The sequence below is a fragment of the Corylus avellana genome, chromosome 2, assembly GCF_965113065.1.
Source record: "Corylus avellana chromosome 2, dhCorAvel1.hap1.2, whole genome shotgun sequence".
NCBI classification, from domain to species: domain Eukaryota; kingdom Viridiplantae; phylum Streptophyta; class Magnoliopsida; order Fagales; family Betulaceae; genus Corylus; species Corylus avellana.
Window position 1 is genome coordinate 5,557,363 of NC_142491.1, and position 19,258 is coordinate 5,576,620.

The 19,258-nt window shown below is 35.7% G+C and overlaps 3 protein-coding genes across 4 annotated transcripts; 1 reads left to right on the plus strand and 2 right to left on the minus strand.

Annotated features, from left to right (window-relative positions):
* The first annotated feature begins 277 nt into the window (after positions 1–277).
* Positions 278–1,280, plus strand: LOC132191263 (Acyl-CoA N-acyltransferases (NAT) superfamily protein). Its single transcript, XM_059606208.2, has one exon. It carries the CDS (start codon positions 423–425, stop codon positions 1,050–1,052), a length of 630 nt encoding a protein of 209 aa, XP_059462191.2. The 5' UTR covers positions 278–422; the 3' UTR covers positions 1,053–1,280.
* Positions 1,281–9,545: 8,265 nt separating this feature from the next.
* Positions 9,546–13,387, minus strand: LOC132166891 (Plasma-membrane choline transporter family protein). 2 transcript variants are annotated; one of them, XM_059577742.2, is made up of 5 exons: positions 13,266–13,387; positions 12,823–13,155; positions 11,495–12,409; positions 10,260–10,493; positions 9,546–10,129 (listed from the first exon to the last, which is right to left on the minus strand). In XM_059577742.2, exons 1-5 carry the CDS (start codon positions 13,281–13,283, stop codon positions 9,950–9,952), a joined length of 1,680 nt encoding a protein of 559 aa, XP_059433725.2. In that variant the 5' UTR covers positions 13,284–13,387; the 3' UTR covers positions 9,546–9,949. The 2 variants fall into 2 exon arrangements, with proteins under 2 accessions (XP_059433725.2, XP_059433726.2); XM_059577743.2 differs by having other exon boundaries at positions 11,495–12,406; positions 13,266–13,386.
* Positions 13,388–16,755: 3,368 nt separating this feature from the next.
* On the minus strand, positions 16,756–18,577 carry LOC132166860 (2,3-bisphosphoglycerate-dependent phosphoglycerate mutase). Its single transcript, XM_059577695.2, has 3 exons — positions 18,449–18,577; positions 18,279–18,331; positions 16,756–17,148 (listed from the first exon to the last, which is right to left on the minus strand). The coding sequence occupies exons 1-3, from the start codon at positions 18,537–18,539 to the stop codon at positions 17,020–17,022; spliced, it is 273 nt and encodes a 90-aa protein (XP_059433678.1). The 5' UTR covers positions 18,540–18,577; the 3' UTR covers positions 16,756–17,019.
* Positions 18,578–19,258: the final 681 nt, after the last annotated feature.

Below are 19,258 nucleotides of genomic sequence, written 5' to 3' on the forward strand. Positions count from 1 at the left end.
CATTTCCTTGGCCAAAATAGGGTGGCCGACCACCCATTTTTGCCTAGGGGCCACCTCTTTTTTTTTTTTTTTTTTAATTGTTTTGATATTTTTAGTTTTTTAATTATTCGTTTTTTTTTTATTATTATTTTTTTTAATTTCTAAATAGTTTATTATTATTATTATTTAAAAAAATTAAAATTAAAAACCTAATTTTTTCCTTCCCAAAACTGCACCATTTTTATCCAAACGGTGTAGTTTTGGATAACCGCGGCTATGTGCTATAGAAGCCGGATCCCTCCCTTGTTGTACCACTCGTTCCTCTTCTTCACCCACAAAATCCCCAAATCAACAAGCAGACACAAACCCTAACCTTGACCCTCAAACCCTCAAAAATCCTCCAAAAACCCGCCAAATTAGCCAAAACCAAGACCGAACCAGAAATGGTGTGCATTCGCAAGGCCACCATAGATGACCTTTTGGCCATGCAGACCTGCAACCTCTTCTGCCTGCCTGAGAACTACCAGATGAAGTACTACCTCTACCACATCCTCTCATGGCCTCAGCTACTCTACGTGGCTGAGGACTACAATGGCCGCATCGTCGGATACGTTTTGGCCAAGATGGAGGAAGAGAGCAACGAGTGTCACGGCCACATCACGTCCTTGGCTGTGCTGAGGACGCACCGCAAACTCGGCTTGGCCACGAAGCTCATGAGCGCTGCTCAGAACGCGATGGAGCAGGTGTTTGGGGCGGAGTATGTTTCGCTGCACGTGAGGAAGAGCAATAGGGCGGCGTTTAATTTGTACACGGAGACTTTGGGGTACAAGATTCATGATGTGGAGGCGAAGTACTATGCGGATGGGGAGGATGCGTATGACATGAGGAAGCAGCTGAAGGGGAAGCATGGCCATGGTCATGGTCATGGTCATCATGACCATGGGCACGGGCACGGGCATGGGCATGGGCACGGGCATGGACATGGGCATGGGCATCATCATGAGCACGGTGGTGGGTGCTGTTCTGGGGTGGAGGGGAAGGTTATTGGGAAGAAAGAGGCGAAGGCTATGTGATGGTGGTGAGATAGAGAGGTAAAGGTAAAGCTTTTTGATGAATTGGGGATTTGTGGAAGTTGGTATCTTTTTTGTTTGTTTGGTTGCTTTTATGAGGAATAATGGATGATATGACTAAATTTACTATGATGGGCATGGATTGATGGATGTGTAATGTTATTTTCACTTCTATTGTGTAGGTTGTACTGGTTTCTATTGCCAAGTTACATCATTTTAGAATTTTTGGTATTTCTACTTGAAATTTATTGTACCCGAGAGGGTTATGGTGATGGTAGAGAGAGGTAAAGCTTTCTGATAATTGGTCATTTGACGTTGGATGGTTGTGTCTTACTATCTAGAATCATGGTTGTGCATTGCTGAGAGTTGCATTTATTTCAATTTGAATCTCTTCTGGTTCGTACATTGAGGATTTTTGAAGTAGAAAATTGTAGTATGATGCTCCCAAATAATACTAAAAATGTACAGGAACAACACTATCTTTGCGTTTTTTACCATGTGAAACGTCTCAAAATTTGCTGGTTTTACAGAAACATGTCTTGTACTTGGACGACTGTCCCTTGCTTTGTTAGGAATCAGTTTATCTGCTGTATGTGGCAGGCTAAGAAATAGTGTCTCTAAGAAGGGGTACATATTTGGGTTGACTTAAGCCCCTTCTTAAAGACACCGTTTCTTAGCCTGCCACATCCAGCAGATAAACTGATTCCTAACAAAGCAAGGGACAATCCTCCAATTACAAGACATGTTTCTGTAAAACCAGCAAATTTTGAGACATGAGTTCCCAGGCAAATCTGTTCTCCGTGACAATAGCTTCTCAGTTATTACCGTTACAATTTGACAGCATTAGACCAAGTAAATATAATCGCCATGCTTGTTATTCGACTTTGTATTTTGCCTCTTATTACATTTACAATTTGACAACATTAGACCAACTAAACATAATCGCCATGCTTGTTATTCGACTTTGTATTTGGCCTTTTGTTTCTGTGTTCAAATCAAAGATATTATCAAACAACTCAAAACACAAAAATTTGTCACGTTAGAACAAATTTTCAAACCAAAAACAAATAATTCCCCAAAACACATATTTCTCGCCACAAGGAAAATGCACTTGCAAACAATTTCCCCCGACTCTCCCCAAAAACTGAATGAACTACCAGGCCATTAAAGCACTAATAATGGTGGTTCATATCTTAACCTTGTAAGGTTCAACCTACACTCCATTTTCTCTTTTCTTAGTGTTCATCTCCCAATCTTTCCAATCAGTCCTACTTGGCAACTTCATATTAAGTTACAATCTATCGTTCAAAAACATAAAAACCTATTAGCAAACATCATTAAATTATGATGAGGAACAAAACTTAAATAAGTAGGAAGTAAGAACGACAGCAACAAGGAACATAATCGCCATGATTGCACACAATATTGACTTTCACTTGATGAGGATTGTTTCCATACTCCCTTTTTTCCGGAGAGTGACTGAGGGTGATGACTATGTAGGTTTGCCTGGAACAAGTGAAATTTTAAGCAGTGATGGAGCATGAGAAAGGGAATAAGAGTTATGTTTTGGAGACATTTCCTCATTGGTAGGTCTCTTGTAGGCTTTACTACAATGAGGTTGTAAGTGATTATGGTCCATGTTTTCCTTGTTGGCCACTGCCTCAGTAGGATTGCTGATGCTAAAGTTTTAAGTCTATTTGAAGTTTTTGCCCGTTTTGGACTAATTCTTGTTTTACTTGTTGGTCACTCCCTACGGGTATGTTTGTTAACTTGTTTTAGGAGGTGTTTTTTATTTTTTGTTTGAACTAGTGTTCTAATGTGAGATAAGATAAAGGTGAAACAGTTTTGAGTATTTGGTGGGTGTTTTTGTGTTTTATGTTTGTTAATATTTTTATTTTGAGAATAGAAAACAAAAGACAGAAGAGGATAATTTTAACAAACGAAGCAGTAGATTTTCTCTTGTTAGGGACTATCAATGAGATTAACAATATGCAGCCATTTTTAATTATCTCTTTTTCTCCGTATGTCTTAAGATCAGCCATTATGAGCAATCTATGTCTTGAATGCCTTCTCGACAAGGCTATGGTGTTGTATTTGAAAGGCCCACTTCTGTGGAATCAACATTGACCGTGTCATTGTGTATAACTATTTCAAATTGAAAAATGCTATTTACCATATCAATATCCCACAAATGTTTTATTATGCTGACGGGGCAAGGTGTACTAGCCCTTGAATTAGCTCTTAATCAAAAAATTATTCATTGGTTACTAAACTCTATCATGTCAACATAGTGGGATAAAAAATAAGATAAAAGTGTCATGTATAGCATTACCCTTTTCAATCTTCATATACTTCACCTGAGACGTGGTAGGTTTTTTGTGCTGAGTCCAAGCTAGAACTTGGAAAGATTGCCCCCCAATAATTTTGAAAGTTAGTGACGCTAATGATATGTGGCCGTTGAAGAAATTGAACAGTATTTTGTGTAATAGGGTAATTTCATGTGAGAGTTTGTCCAGACTCATTTGTTCGGATAGCCAAACAAATGAGATTTAGGTTGTTTGTACACTTGTTCAACTTGTTCGGGCTGGATCCGGCTTGCATGCGGTACCACAAAATGCGGTCGTTTTGGGCAATAATAGGGCATCAAACAAAAAACTAATGTATTATATGCTTCCCTCAATCCGCGTTTTAAAAATAATATATAAAACATTAAATATTAAAATAATTAATAATTTAAAAACTCAAAATATTAAAAAACTCAAAAAAAAAAAAAAAAAATCAAAATCAAAATAGTAAATCAAAGGAGCCACCCCATTTTTGGCCAAAGGCCACACTCATGGCCGGTATGGGGGTGGATGAACCACCCCATGGCTTTTTGGGGTGGTCTGGCCACCCCAAAAGGCCAAAAAAAAAAAAAAAGAAAAAAAAAACAGTGTCTCTCTTTCTTTTCCTGCACTTCTCTCTCTTTGTCTGTGATAATAGATGTACTCCCATCATTATCTTCATGAAATAAAGAAAAGCTGAAGAAAAATATGGTAATTTGGATTTTCTCTCTTGTTTCCCATTTTATAGTTTTTGTGAAGCTAATTGAATTTTCCTGGTCATATATGCATCTGGGTTTTTCTCAATTTTTTTTTTTTTTTTTTTTTTTGGCCTTTTGGGGGTGGCCGGACCACCCCCAAAGGCCATGGGGTGGTTCGTCCACCCCCATACCGGCCATGGGGTGGCTTCATCTGGTTTTTGTTTTTGTTTTTTTTTTTTTTTTTGGTCTTTTGAGAGCATTCCCAGCAGACTCCCTATAAGGGGATCTGTTTCATAAGTTTAGGGAAAATGTCAAAAAAATCGTAAAAAGTCACCTACAGCAGACATGGTTTCTTAAACCATCAGATGCTACAGTGGAACCCAATGTATTGGGTTCCACTCTAGCAATCCATATGATTATTAAATTGAAAAAAAAAAAAACTCACTCTCCTCTCTCATCTCTCATCTCACGTTTCTCTCTCACCTCTCTTTCTCTCTGTCTCTCGCACCTCACCAAACGGCCGGAGATTTGGCAAGTAATTTACGAAATTGCCGCCCTGAGCTCTGCCGGACGACACCCACTCTTCGTTCTCCCCCATCCAAATCCTACTCGTCGACGGCGCCTCGACGATGGAGCTCGCCGTGGCGCCATCTGATTGCTTCGAAAACGATTGTCTAAGAGAAGTTGAGTGTAGGATTGGAGTTGGGATTTGGGTTCGGTTCTTTTGGGCTTGAGCTCTGATTTTCTAGTAATCAAATGCAAGAACATTGAGCTGAGAAAGAAACAAAAATTTTAGAGACTGGAACGAAAACATCAAATACAACCAACCACAATAAGCCAAAATGACGAAACGCTAACCTGCAATGGAGAAGACGCAAATCGGAGAAGAAAAGGATGAAATCACAGACGGATAGACCGGAGAAGACCGCACAAAGGAAAGAATCTGTTGTTGGAACTCAAATCTGTGCGGTCTTCTCTCACACTCAAATCTGTGGTTGGAACTCAAACTTGAACCATCGGAGAAGAAGAAAATATGAGGGAGAGAGAGAGAAAGTATAAATTAAAGAAATAAAATATAAAAAAGGTAAAATAAAAAAAATAATATTTTATTAATATAGGGAAGCATTTAAGGAAGCTATTGGGGTGCATATTAACATAGGGAAGCAAAAAGTAGTTTGGTTCCCTAAACTGAGGGAATATGACAGGGAAGCTGCTGGGAATGCTTTGAGAGTGGTCAGACCAACCCCAAAGGCCATGGGGTGGTTTGTCCACCCCCCATACTGGCCATGGGGGTGGCTGGAGCCACCCGTTTGATTTTCTATTTTGATTTTTTTTTTTTTTATTTGATTTTTTTAATAGTTTTAATTTTTTAATATTTTTATTTTTAAATTATTAATTATTTTAATATTTAATATTTAATGTATTATATATTATTTTTTAAAATGAGGATAGAGGAAAGCATATAATACATTAGTTTTTTGTTTGATGCCCCCATTACTCTCCAAAACAACCGCGTTTTGGGCTACCGCATGCAAGTTGGATCTGTTCGGGCTGTATAAATACCCGCTTTACTTTTTCAGGTTACCGGTACGAGCGGGTTGGACTAAGGTAGGCTTTCACACATGCAGCTCTTCAAAACGCTGCCTGGCTTCAAAGTCGATGGCACAAGGTGGACTGAAACCTTAAGGAGTGGGGCAGCCAAATGAGCTCATATTTCCACTAGAGAAATGAATTTTACCTCACACGTGAGGTAAAATTCATGTACGTTGTCGTTGAATTTTCAAGTGGCATTGATTTCATATGGGATTTCTAGAATCTTTCAGAAAAGTAGAGAAAATTCTTAACAAATCATTTTAAATTGAATTGAATGTCTGGTTCAAGCTGAATGGCAGGTTGGACCTTAATGGTAGACGACTTCAACCACCATCTGTTAATTACCTGAAAAAAAAAAAAAAAAAAAAAGAAAAGAAAAGAAAGAAAAGAAGGTACAAGAACTTGTCGGAACGGGCCGAAGAGGGATAAAAAAAATAGAAGAAAAAAAAAGAAGGTATAAGAACTTGTCGGAACAGGCCGAAGAGGAATAGATATGACGCTTAAGTCAACGCGGGACGCCCTAATTGAAACCCTGCAAACGATTACTTCATATTAGGATTACGAGAACCATTACTGACATGTTAAAGGAAGGGATTTGATGTGGCATTTTATAATTGTATTTAGGATTGACTGGTTAATATACCGGGTATCGGGCCATTAAGCTCAACACCATTCATAATCAGAAAAGAAAATTTACAAAAATTAGGAAATGAACTAGACTAGATCCCACTGCACGCAGTTAGAATTCTCTTGTTATCATCAAAAATCCAGGTTGACTTCCACCAATTAATGGTTAACAAATTACATCTCGATAATTACTTGCATTGCATCCGTCCAAACGATCTACATCAATGGGCCATTGTAGTTTCTTATTATTTCTTCTTCAACATATAGTTTTGTTGCTTACTAAACACAAGTATACTTCCAACTGAGACAGTTTTTGAGTTTGATTTGTTTTATTTTCTTGCTAGAAAAGCATATAACATGGTTTAGAGTTCGTTGGCCCTACGGTTTTGCTAGCCAAAAGTACGTTCTTCAACAAAATCGCTAAAAGTATCCTGTTTCGAAGTATGTTTAAAAAAATTAGTAGTTTGAAAACACAAAAATATTAATATTTTCAAATTGCAGATAAAGAGTGCATTTTTAAAAACGCTCAATTTTATGAGCCAAATGTAATTAAAACCACTAAACTAAATGGACCCTTAATTAAATGATTAGAAAACATATTATACACATCCTATCCATCTCACGATGTTGACACATAATAGAAGAATTGTCAATTATTATAGGTAGGATTTTATTTTTAGCCATTAAATTTTTGAAGCCCCTGTTTTCTGTTTGGTCCACTATTATTTGCATAGGCATATTGTAGGGTTGGCAGGAAGTTATGGAGATATGGAATTATGTAGGGATAATGCATGGGCATGTTAGAAGTCAATAAAGTCTTTTGTTCCTTTAAATGTTGGGTGGAATAATCAATAATTTGAAAGTATAATGCCATAGTTGGTGGCTGTCACATTTCAAACATACACCCTTTTGACGTTCGTTACACGTATAGTTTCTTTTTCTTTTTCTTTTTTTTTTAATAATGGCCTTATAAAATTACACTTTCATCTTCAATTTCAAAATTATTTAAAAAGAAAAAAAAAATGGTTTGGAGGTGGCCGGCCACTTCCTCTAACCAGCTTTGGGGCGGCCAACTACCCCATAGTCCCCATCATCCTTATGAGATGTTTGGCTGCCTCTTTTGGCTGATTTTGTGGGTAGCCGAACCATCTCCATAGTCTTAAAGCTGATTGAACTACTCCCAACAGTCAGTTTTGGGGGTAGCTGAGGATGGTTCGGCCACTTTCAACTGTCGATTATAAAGCTGGCTGACCACATCCAAGACCACCCTATAGCTTAAGAGTGGTTGGTCATTCTCAATCGGTTAGTTTTGAAAATTATCTGAGATAAATTTGTAATTTCATAAGGAATATATTGAAAAAATAATCGAAAATTGTACGAATGGACATTTTGTTACAAGGCATACAACAAAAATTTATATGTTCATTTTGAAACCACATGAATTTATTTATCACAAGTTAAACTCCTTGGATCAATTTAGCAAATTTTCCTAAAGTCTTTATTCCAATGAAAAGTGATTTTATTGTAAGGATTCCAGCAAAAGTAGACAAATTAAGAATGGTTTATACCAAAAAAGAAAAACTCCAGCTTGAGCATTGCTAGTGAAGATTTAATAATTAACCTTATCAATTAAGTACTTATGCCACACGTGAAAATAATTAGTGAGAGAAAAGGCTTTTTATGTGTTATGGATGGGTAAAGTATTTGAGAAAATATAAGATTTGGACCCTACAAGCAAAGATCTATTTACAAAGAGAGCCTGAGATTGTGTTTTTAAAGGAGGAGTTCATTGCATGTATGGATATAATTAATGGGGATTTGCATGATGAGTCATAGAGATGATTCCCTTAAGAAGCTAATATAAACTATATTGAAGGGATGGTAAGTGCGTCCATTAAGCATGTTTTTCACATAAAGTGCCACATTGCCTTTGTACCATGTATAAATCTCATAAAAGTGGTGTTACTATTTAATCAAAGGGTCTTTTTGAGATCCTTTTCAAAGGCCTATAAAGCAAAAGAGAGCAATAAGGGAATAGTCTTATGAATCATATAATACCTTTTGACTTGATTGACATGCACCTAAAGTTTTTTTTGTTCCTTACGATACGCAATTTATATGTATAGTGAACAAGGGAAAACTTTCATACGAAGAAATGTATAATATTCAGTGAAATTAAGATTTATAAGTGATTTTATAGAATTTCAATTGCAATGTAAGTAGTCATTTTTAGAATGATAGCGCATATACAGCTAGCGTTTTTTGTGAGTCGTTTCAAAAAATGATGTCAACAAAAAATCCTAATATTTTGGTGTTAACCTTTGTGCTCTCACACCCTAAATCCCTAAATAACACAACAAATATATAATCCCAAATCTAAAATCAAGTTACAATTTTGTATTAAGTCAATCTAATGAAACATATTGACCATCAACAAAACGCTAAATAAGTTTTAAGACTCATGAATCTTAATTTAAAAAGTTTAAAACAAATTACACAATTTACTTGATTTAATTTTTTACATTTTATTATGAGCAATGTTATTTTGTAAATTGTTATTATGTTATACGACTGTCATACAACTTGATCATGTAGCAGTAAAAATTAGCTCTTATAAAAAAAAAACAAATGATTATTATATCATTCCAGTTGTATGACAGTTATACAATAATCTACTAAATAGTATTACTTTTTTATTATTAATAACGTTACCTCTTCGACATCATCATCTTCGCATATTACAAAACAATTAAAGTGAAAACTCTTGTCTTATTGTATGAAATATCAAATTGGATAGATATGCAAGAGAAAAATATTCTTGGAGTTGGATGTTCAAGGATGCAAGGCAAATAAAAATAGACCATGATTGAAAGTTTGAAAGAGACGTGACTGTTATGGATTTAACCAAAAATAATTAATTTAATAATTTAATTAATATTTAAATATGTAAATTTTATAATCAGATAAATGATATAAAAGAGTAATTAGATTCTCAAAAGGCCATCTCTTCTTTTGAAATAATTTTTATTTATTTATTTATTATTATTTATTTTTTAAATGGACTTAATTCTTTAAGGGCACTTGAAGAAAAACCAGAAGGTGCTGTTTAATTCTTTGATAAAGTCATCTAGTAAATAAAAATAGAAAGCTCAAGTTTAAAATAAACTCATTCGTAATTTTTTAAGGCTTCTATATAAACCTAAGTTTCATGAACAACTCATGAAGATCATTACAAGATCAGAGAAAGTTGAACGAATAAAAAAATGGATGATGGGTTTTACTAGTAAAGATAAAAGAGAGATAAAATAATGGAGGGTCTTTTTTACAAAGGAATATCCCAAAAGTATATGCAATATACAAAGACATGACCAAAAGGCACTTTGTTTTGTAGCCTTCTTGTTAATTGGAATCTCAGTGGGCTCTCCACTTTTCCTTCCAATACCAAAACATCCAATAATGTTTGAACTTTCACATTCAAATCATTGTCATGGCCACCACCACCTCAACCATTGTGTATCATTTAGCTTGAGTTCAGTTGGGTTGGTTCAAGTCTCAAACCCCAGTTGGGTGCAATCAAAGTATGGTACATCTTGATATTATGACCACAATGATGCCCACATAATTTGCATATACCTTCATGGGAGGAGCTGAGCCCGGGCTATGTTGCTGCAAACTGGCGGGGCACTCGGGGTGTAGGCACAACCACATCGCGGCCAGACTTCATCATGTTGAGACGATCTTTTATCATTTTATCGAACAGCCTGTTCTCGGGATTCTCCGCATAGCAAACATAATAACAACTCACGCAGGCGTGCGGTACTGCCATGGCAATCCTCGTCTGGTATATCATAACAATAATTGATTAAGTTAAGCTAATAACAATTAAATAATGGCCAAGTTGATCACATGATTTGAATGTACAGAGGACGAATCAAATAAAGTAGGATTGGTCAATGAAGGCTGCCTACCATGAGGTATCCAATGAAGAAAGCAAGGAGTGAAATGGTGGCTGTGAAACTTTGGTGTACTCTGGCTGTCCAAGCAGCCACAACTATGACACAGATAGAGCCACTGCAGACCCCCGTTAAGAAGCAAATTGAGCTGGTTATGTCAGAGTCAACAATTGGTTCCATTTCTTCCTTCTCAAAGAGCTCCCAAGTGTCTTGTGAAGCCTTCACGAAACCTTTTCCATATGATGCTATCTGCAGGTTGAAAAGATAGGTAAATATGTTGCGATCACAAGTGTCCCACATGACTTAAGTGCAATTTTAACCATGTATAGATAAGCTTTTGGGCACCCTCCCATTATAAGCCAGTTTTCAGAGACGAGTTTTACTCAAAATTTGCATCATTTTGTATTAAAGCAAATCACCACGTCGACTATATATGGGCATAGTATTAAGTCATTGAATAATGACAGATGAGTGGAGCAGTCAAAAGAGAAAAGACTACCATTGGGTTAGCGTCGATAGAGATGACTGCTGAAGACGATGGCTGCAGAGTGTGATGATTTATTACGATCCTAAGTGTCCAACATGGCTTAAGTGCAAACTCAACCGTGTATATACGCTCTTGGATACCTTTCTCTTGTAAGCTGGTTTTCAAGGATGAGTTATACTCAAGGTTTATATCAAAATAACATCTCTAAGTCCTAAACAATAGACCAAAAAATGCAGTTTGTGAATAATTTAGATGGACTGCATTGACTATAATGATTCAGCATTCAATAAAATATTGTGAGTTGAGAACGATGACTTGCAAAAACAAAAGCCATATCATTGTTCTTCTAGAATTAATCCAGAAGAAGTGAAAAACTTGAGAACCATTCTACACTACGCAATCTCGAGAATGACCCATGAAATATTATTTCCTAACTAAATAAAGTTCAACTCAAAATGAAATTCTCAAGCTTTTTGTTAGAATAAGGACCATCCCAATCACCACCCAAAATTCAATTATTATCATAGTCAATTTTCAAGTAGCAGTAAATCATCAAATACCTCTAAATTAGTGATCAATTAGTGAAACTACTTTTAATTGCAGTGCATAATTTTTATTTTTCCTTCAAATAGAGCTTTTTTATTTTTACTGGTGAACTATCTACCACAAATTAAAAGTAGTCTTTGATTTTTCCTCTACTTTACTACATGAAGGGCACTAAAATGAAGAAAATTCACAAGCACAATGCTTTTGAGTAACAAACCTGCACAAAGGCCCAGCCATTTCCATATCTGAAGATGGACTCCATGACTCTGAGACAGCAATGTGCACAAGAAAACATGAACTCATCTTCTCCCTCGAGCAAATTTAAACCCCGAGCAACAATTCTCAGGGCCTCAATTGCAGGCACAAAGAGAGAGGCTAGACAAGCACTTCCAAGATTCCGAGTCAACGCTCTTTGGAAGCAGAACTGAGTATTAGATTGCATTCCCCTGAGATAATACAGAGCAATGACCCTACTTACAGTTAAATTAGCAATGTTTCTCATTACTTCAGCAGTCCAAGCCAAGCTCAAACCCAATGCAATTATGACCAATGGGGGAAAGTAAAAATTCAAGGCTCCAATCACAGCTAAAATCCACAGGGACATCCACAAGAATCCAGCCCCAAGCATCCAATAAATAGGTTGATTCAAATCAGGGAATTTTGAAACAGGTTCAAGCGATTTAATCAAGACCTTACAGCAAAACCCGATTCGCTGCGTGACCCAACAAGCGTATAATCCAATGCCTATTGCGAAGGCAATAAAACAGACTCCGACACCATCGGTGGGAGGCTTTTGGAAGCAAATAAGGAGAATTCCGGCAGATAGCGTCACAAGAAAAGAGCTCCATAGTATAAAATGAAGCATGATTGTTGGCCATTCCCTGACAGCCTTTTGCCATGTAAATGCAAGAGTAATGCTTAAAAGAGATGCCGCTTCAACTTGCGGCAGATAATGCATTAACACCTTTTTCTCTTTTCTTTTGATAGATTCAGCTCCTCCAATTAACCCTTGAATTCCCTTGAATACAAGAAAACCAACTACCCCAACAGCCACAACCGTGTGCAGAAGGAACACAAACAGAGATATTCTATTGGTGTAAGCTCTTGAATTCAGAGTCGTCAGTGACGGCTGCTTTGCAAAGAGAAAGACAAAACCCAGAAAATCTCATATACTTTACTTGAAAAATTATCAGAAATTTAACATTCAAATTACTTGAGAGAGAGAACAATAAAAATTCAAAATTTTAATTTGTGAACAATAAAATTTCAAAATCTTATGAAAAAACTGACTTCTGATTTTACCCATCAAAAATAGAATAGTAATTCTAAGATAACTGACTAGAAAAAACGTTAAAAAATCTGACCTTTTGTAGTCCTTAAAACAATAATTGCAAATTTCAGATTCAGCTATGGCTTGAAGAATACAAACGGAAAATTTAGAACAAAATCGTGCATTTTTTAGGAGCAAACTGGCAAATTTCAGAAATGAAAACTTGTAAAGGCATCAGATTCAAAATATTTTTGTGCAAACTTATGGTAACTTACTTGTGGGGTTGGTGTTTGTGTTGGTGTTGGAGTTGGTGCAGAGCGAGGCTGAGCACGATGAGCAGGATGAGCAGGATGAGCAGGACGAGCAGGACGAGGAGGTTGAGGAGGAGAGGGAGTTCCAACTCTAGTGGCGCTGTTAATGACAATCCTCAAAGGGTTTGAGGGATTCAGCCTCTGCATCCTCGAAACATGAAAATCTCCATGGCCATGGCTCCCAACCACCTCCTCTTGAAAACCCACCTCACCTTTCTCCACATCCTTCACTTCCTGTTCTTCTTTCTTCTCATTCTCATCTCTCTCTTCACCCCCATCACTCTCTCTCTCCTCCACCTAACACCGCCGCCACACACCAACATTTCAAACTCTTAGCACATAAACACAACACCCACAAAAACAAAATCATAAATAAACAAAAAAAGAAACTGATGTATGCATCTTACAAGCTCTGTAGCACCCATCAATGGCGGCTGCGGCTGAGCTGTTGGTGTCTGAAATGTTATGTTCTGTGGTGAATGTCTAGATGATGTTGCTGTTTTTTTTTTTGGTCGGAGATATTCTTTCGTATTTGATATCCTGTATTTTTCACCCAACTTTAACACCTTACCTCAGGCTCGGAGTATCAGAACACGTGGGACGCCATTGATGGATGAAACATAAACGTGCCGAAACCACAGCAAGTCTCCCACACGCACCAATTGGAGGGCGTCATTAAATAAATAATGTGTATATATGTATATGTATATACATGTATATATACACGCACAGATATGGGACTGAGCACGTCAAAACTTTATGTTGTATATTGTGTATGAGGTGGGTGGTATGGTAGGAATTGGACGGCTGAGATTGTAGATGATGACTATGATGGCTGATGACTTTGACTCGTGTGAAAAACGGACAGAGGTAAACCATGTCTCCACCTTATCACTACAAACTTAACAGGAAAAAAGAAAAAAAGAAAAAGAAAAAGAGAAACTTAAAGCAAAGCAATTTATAATGCCGTTAATGTGGATGTTACAAGTTATTATCTTTAAAGCTAGCCGTTTTTTAATCTTATTTTACTCCAATCGTTTCCAAAAAGTTCATCCTAGTGCTAATTAGTTTGTGTATAATTTTGCTAAATCGACGGTTTTTACTTTACCAAAATAAAAGCATTTTTTAATGTCGTTTTTGCCTCCGATTATTGTTGTTGCTGTTGGTGTTATGAGAAATGTTATACACAATATTTTTACTTCAATTTTATTTTATTATACTGACGTGGTAAAATGTAGTAGTTTTTGACACGTTGTGAGTTGCCTCCTTCTTAGGTAAAAAGAAAGATTGGGCGTTACGTAACCTATTAAAATCCTCCTCCAACTGTCAAAATAAGATTGATGGGCTTGTTTGGGTCTGGCTGATCAACGCTTGGAACGGCGGGTGAAATCTAGGTGTATCGTAACTATTTATTTAACTCATTCTTAGTTTCTTTAAATTTTGTTCTTATGTTGTTGTGATGTTTGTATTGGGGTCTTTTTCTATGGTGCCTCACTTCCTTCTTTTGTAATTTTTTTTTTTTATTAATGCAATCTTATTTATCAAAAAAGTATAAAAATGGAAACAAATGAAAATGACTTCTTATTCTAAAATGTGATATTTTTTTTCTTGATACGTCAATTATGGAATTTTATTCTATATAAACATGTTCTATATGCTTTTAATTTAGAAGAAAACTCAATAAAGTTAATTAGCTGGCTTCCTAACAACTATGTTAGAATACTTTCTTATTGTTTTTCTTGGGTATAGAACAATAGAAACCATTGGAGTCTTGACGAAAGAAAAAAAAAATAATAAAATAAAATAACAGATCGCAGCTCCATTTTTTCAAAGGAACAATTAATATATTAAGTTCATGATAATAAAATATAAATGTTTATGTAGGATGTCAATAATACTGAATAAAATTGTATAATTAAACCCATAAGTTCATGCAATTTTTGTGAAATGAATCTGTTAAATATTGCAACAAAGAGAAATATTACATAGTAGTCGAGTCCTCGATCTACATGTCATGTCAGACCAATCAATTAATATCACGTGGTTTTCATTTAAAATATCATACGATACAATTACTTTAAATTAAAAATGTACCCTAAATTGGTTGAAGTAAATTCTTCAGTCTGGCTTGGTCGGGTAAAAATTCACATAGAGACTACTATTATTCGGGAATATCATACAGTTGACACATAATGCATCAAACTAGAACCGTATGGTATTAATTGATTAATCTAATAATGTGACATATCGTTAACCAATTGAATGGTAAATTGATAGGAAAGCATATTTAAAATAAGAGAAAAATTAAAATGGAATGACTCAATATGATTTATCATTGAAAAAAGGAATGTTGGTCCCCTCTACACAAGCAAGTTGCAAGGACCCAAACATGGAATTAGAGAGATCTACATTTGGGCATTAAATTTTGTGACGTGGTAAAGTCCAGATAAATGGGAGCAAATGTTAATGTTACTGTCCTCGTGTGACGTGAGAAGAGAGTGACAAGAGGGAGGGTGGGCCTGAACCGTCAGATGGGATGACTGGAATCCACCTCATCTTGTCTGATGGTACCTGTCAGTCTCATCTCTTTCTGTTTATCGTATTGGGCAAAAGGTTATGAAGTGGACATCCTCATGGTGGGACGTGTGGGTTATCCCCCTCTTCGCCCTTCATCTCAGATCTTCCTTTGGCAACCAAGTCAAATGCTCATTTTTAGAGTGCTTTCACTCCACCATATTAAACGAATAAATGTTATTATTATAACCCATATAACTCTGCCAACTAGCTCTTATATATATATATATATATATATATATATATATATATTAACAAAAACTGATCCATATTAATTAGGACTGATGCATCAACATTGCGAAATAATTGTACGATAAAAATTTAACTTTTGGCATTATTTATTTTCTAAAGAGAAATTAGTTTCATTCTCCTACACATCTCTTGTCTATCTCAATACAAGAGATGTGCAAATACACTATTAAATATGTGAAACTCATATATAAGTTCTACAGATTCAGTGATAATTTTTTTTTAAAAAAAATGGACAAAAAATATATAAGAAAATGATACCAAACACATCTCTTTCCTAAACAATCAAAGTATATTAGAGCACATACATTCACATCAAATACTTGTTTCATTGTTTGTGAAGTCATGTCGTGAAATGAAGTCATGTCATGAAAATTGATACGATAAGTTGGATATTCAATATAATCTAAAAACTTACACCAGTAGATTAATATGATCTATTTTACTATATGATTTTGTTTTATTACATATAGAGAAATGCTAGAGGTACTAAATCTTTTACCACGAGAAGAACTTCAAAATTATGTGAAGCTCATTCATTAGAACCTGTTACATTTCTCTTGATGAATTATTTTGATCATCTCCAATGAATGAGCTACATATTAGTTTGGTAAATCTTTCTTGGTAAAATATTTGGTATCCATAGCATTTCATTTTTTTTTTTTTTTGGTTAAAGAGCTTAGTTCAATATAAATCACTTTAGTATCAATACTAACAATCTCAAATTACTGTGGTTGACAAAGGGGGTTTCTAATCCAAGCCTACTGGAATAAAAAAAAAATTTTAAATAGTCACTGGAACGACATAGATTAGGTGAGAGCCGAGAGGTGTTGGCTGAATATTCTTGAGAGAGAGAGAGAGAGAGAGAGAGAGGCTGGTGTCTGAATGGGAACTAGAAAGTACTTCCACTTTTCCTTTTTATCAACAAATTGGAGGTTTGAGGTTCCAATTGGCAAGTCCATTGTGCATTGGCTACTGGTCATTATAGCAGAAAATGCACACTCAGATGTCACAAGTCGAGCATGTAAACTGTGCTTAGATTTCCTTAATGATTTCAATCACAAGATATGGATCAATCTCAAAAACTGTAAACCCTCTGAATTTCTAATAATATTTTTCACCACCTCTGTCCATGGATCTGCAAAATGAAATAAAAGCAGAAAACCAAAAAACAAAAAACAAAGATTCTGCAACATAAGCAAATTAACATTTTCATTCTAGACATTCCTCTTATGATACAAGCAACATGAACCGCAACATGAAAAATGATATTGCAACATGAAGGCTGATTAACATCACCTTTCAAAACAATCTATCACTCTTTACATCCATAATTTACTATTTCTTCTCACCAGAAGTCGACTCTGGCGGTGGCGGTGGTTTGACAATACTCAGTTGGCCACCGTCCTTGTTAGCAGCAGTGGCTGCTTTCACCTCATTGCAGTGATTAATGAACTTGCTAAGCTCCTGGTTTAATCAAATCAAAAAGGAAACCTTCATCACTGATTTAAATAAATAAATTCTTTTGGGGTTTATGAAATAAACAGAAAAACATAGAGAGATCGATCAAAGTTCCACAAATAATCATCTTGCAACTCAGAAACTGAAATGGATTTTGATTTTTAAAGCATGAAAAATAAATGTTAATGCTTCCAGATAAAAAGAATATCCTTTTTTTAAAAAAAACATATAAGGTTCCCCTCAAATCCTCTCTAAGTTGAAGGTGACACCCTTGTACCGTGCTTGCAGAAATGAACAAGAGAAACAATGCATCTCCACAACATCTTATACCCAAAAAGCATACCTAAAGATTCCAATTTGTGTCAAGGCTTCTCCATAGTCACCATGCAAATAGCACCCAAAACCCAAGTTTCAAACTGAATTCAATACGTTATCCCACAATTCACCAGTGACCCTATATATTTATTGATATTCAAAGCATAATTAGGAATCTGCCAACAAGCCACGAGAGCACATTGGCTATCTGAGACCAACAGCAAAAGGACCACTTTCAGCCTACAACCCAGACCACCCTAGATACCCCACAAAAACTACCCATTAAGACCACTGTCTGCAGAAGGACCTAAAGATAATGAAAAAATTGGCATTCCTTTCAAATCCTGTCTCAAAATACAACTCTGCCATTACTACCACGAGATGTTAGCTATTTACATTTCAGACCTTCACTAAAATGCTGAAAACGAAACAAAACCAGCCCAGGATCCTCATCACAGCTGAAATAAGAAAAGTATCAAACATAATTTGCTCATCTTGTTCATAAAATTCATCTGAAGAGCTTACTAAGCAACTCAAATTGAGCATATATATATATATATATATATATATATATATATATATATATATATATATATATATATATATATCATAAAAACCAGAGATTAACAGCTATTTGCTTAAACCCACTTCAGAATCATCAACAGTAAGAAAATTAAGCTTGTCCCATTAGTACTTTCACATCACAGAACCCATTAACCTATACCACAACAAACCTAACGTACCAAAGAAAAAAGCAGAGGGAAAAAAAAAGAATGTAAAGGAAAATTCTTTGGGAAGTGAGAGGCCGAAATGGGACATACCCGATCAGCATCCATCTCCTTGGTCATCTTTGACGGCTTCACAATTCTCTTCCCTGCCAAAAAAAAAAAAAAAAAAACCCGCCAATTACAAGAATTCCAAAGTGAAAAACACACACATACACACGTAGAGAGAGAGAGAGAGAGAGAGAGAGAGAGAGAGAGGTGGGTACCTTTGCGGGTTTGAGGGAGTTTGCCATGACGGCTTGGCGGGATTGATTTCTTCTTCTGCTGGCCTTTGAATAGCTTTGCTTTCTGTGTCATCTCTCTCTCTCTCTCTCTCTCTCTCTGATTCTGTGTTGGGGGTTTTTGCTAGGGTTAGGGTTTATTTTGATGGACCAAATGGGCTAGAATGCGGCCCATTCAACGTTTTGCTAGACCCCAGGCCGTGTATTGGCCCCAACGCTCTTCAAAGGCCGAACTTGCTCTTATTGGTCCCATTTGTTTGTTTCCAGGCTTTAATGTATCAAGTTCATTTTAATAGAGAATGTGAAAAATGGGATTGGGAAATTTTACTGCCCGACCAACGGGGACTCATATGCTCGAATAAATTATAGACAGAGTTTTTCTCCAAACCAAATGTTATGTATAATTTATTTGTGAAAAACACATATTTTTTTTAGTTACAAAGACAAAGTTGAAAAAAAGAATTATTCAAAAAATATGTGGTTCTCACATGTTATTTAAAAAAATTTTGTATTTTTCACATGAAACATGTTATTTTTATAAAATAAGTTAAATGACTTTTTTTTTAACCCAATTAAAAAAAAAAAAAAAAAAAAAAAACTCGGTTCTTCAATTAATCTTCTTTCCTTCTACATAGTTTCAGCAATAGTTGATATTTACTTTTGGTTGATTTCCTCTTTAATAAGACTTTCTATATAAGAAAATTTAATTTGTAGATAATGCTCTTCACTAACAAATGCCCTGTTGTTTTTCATTGTATCATGTGCTTGTAAACACCGAAGGAAATGGGCAATGGG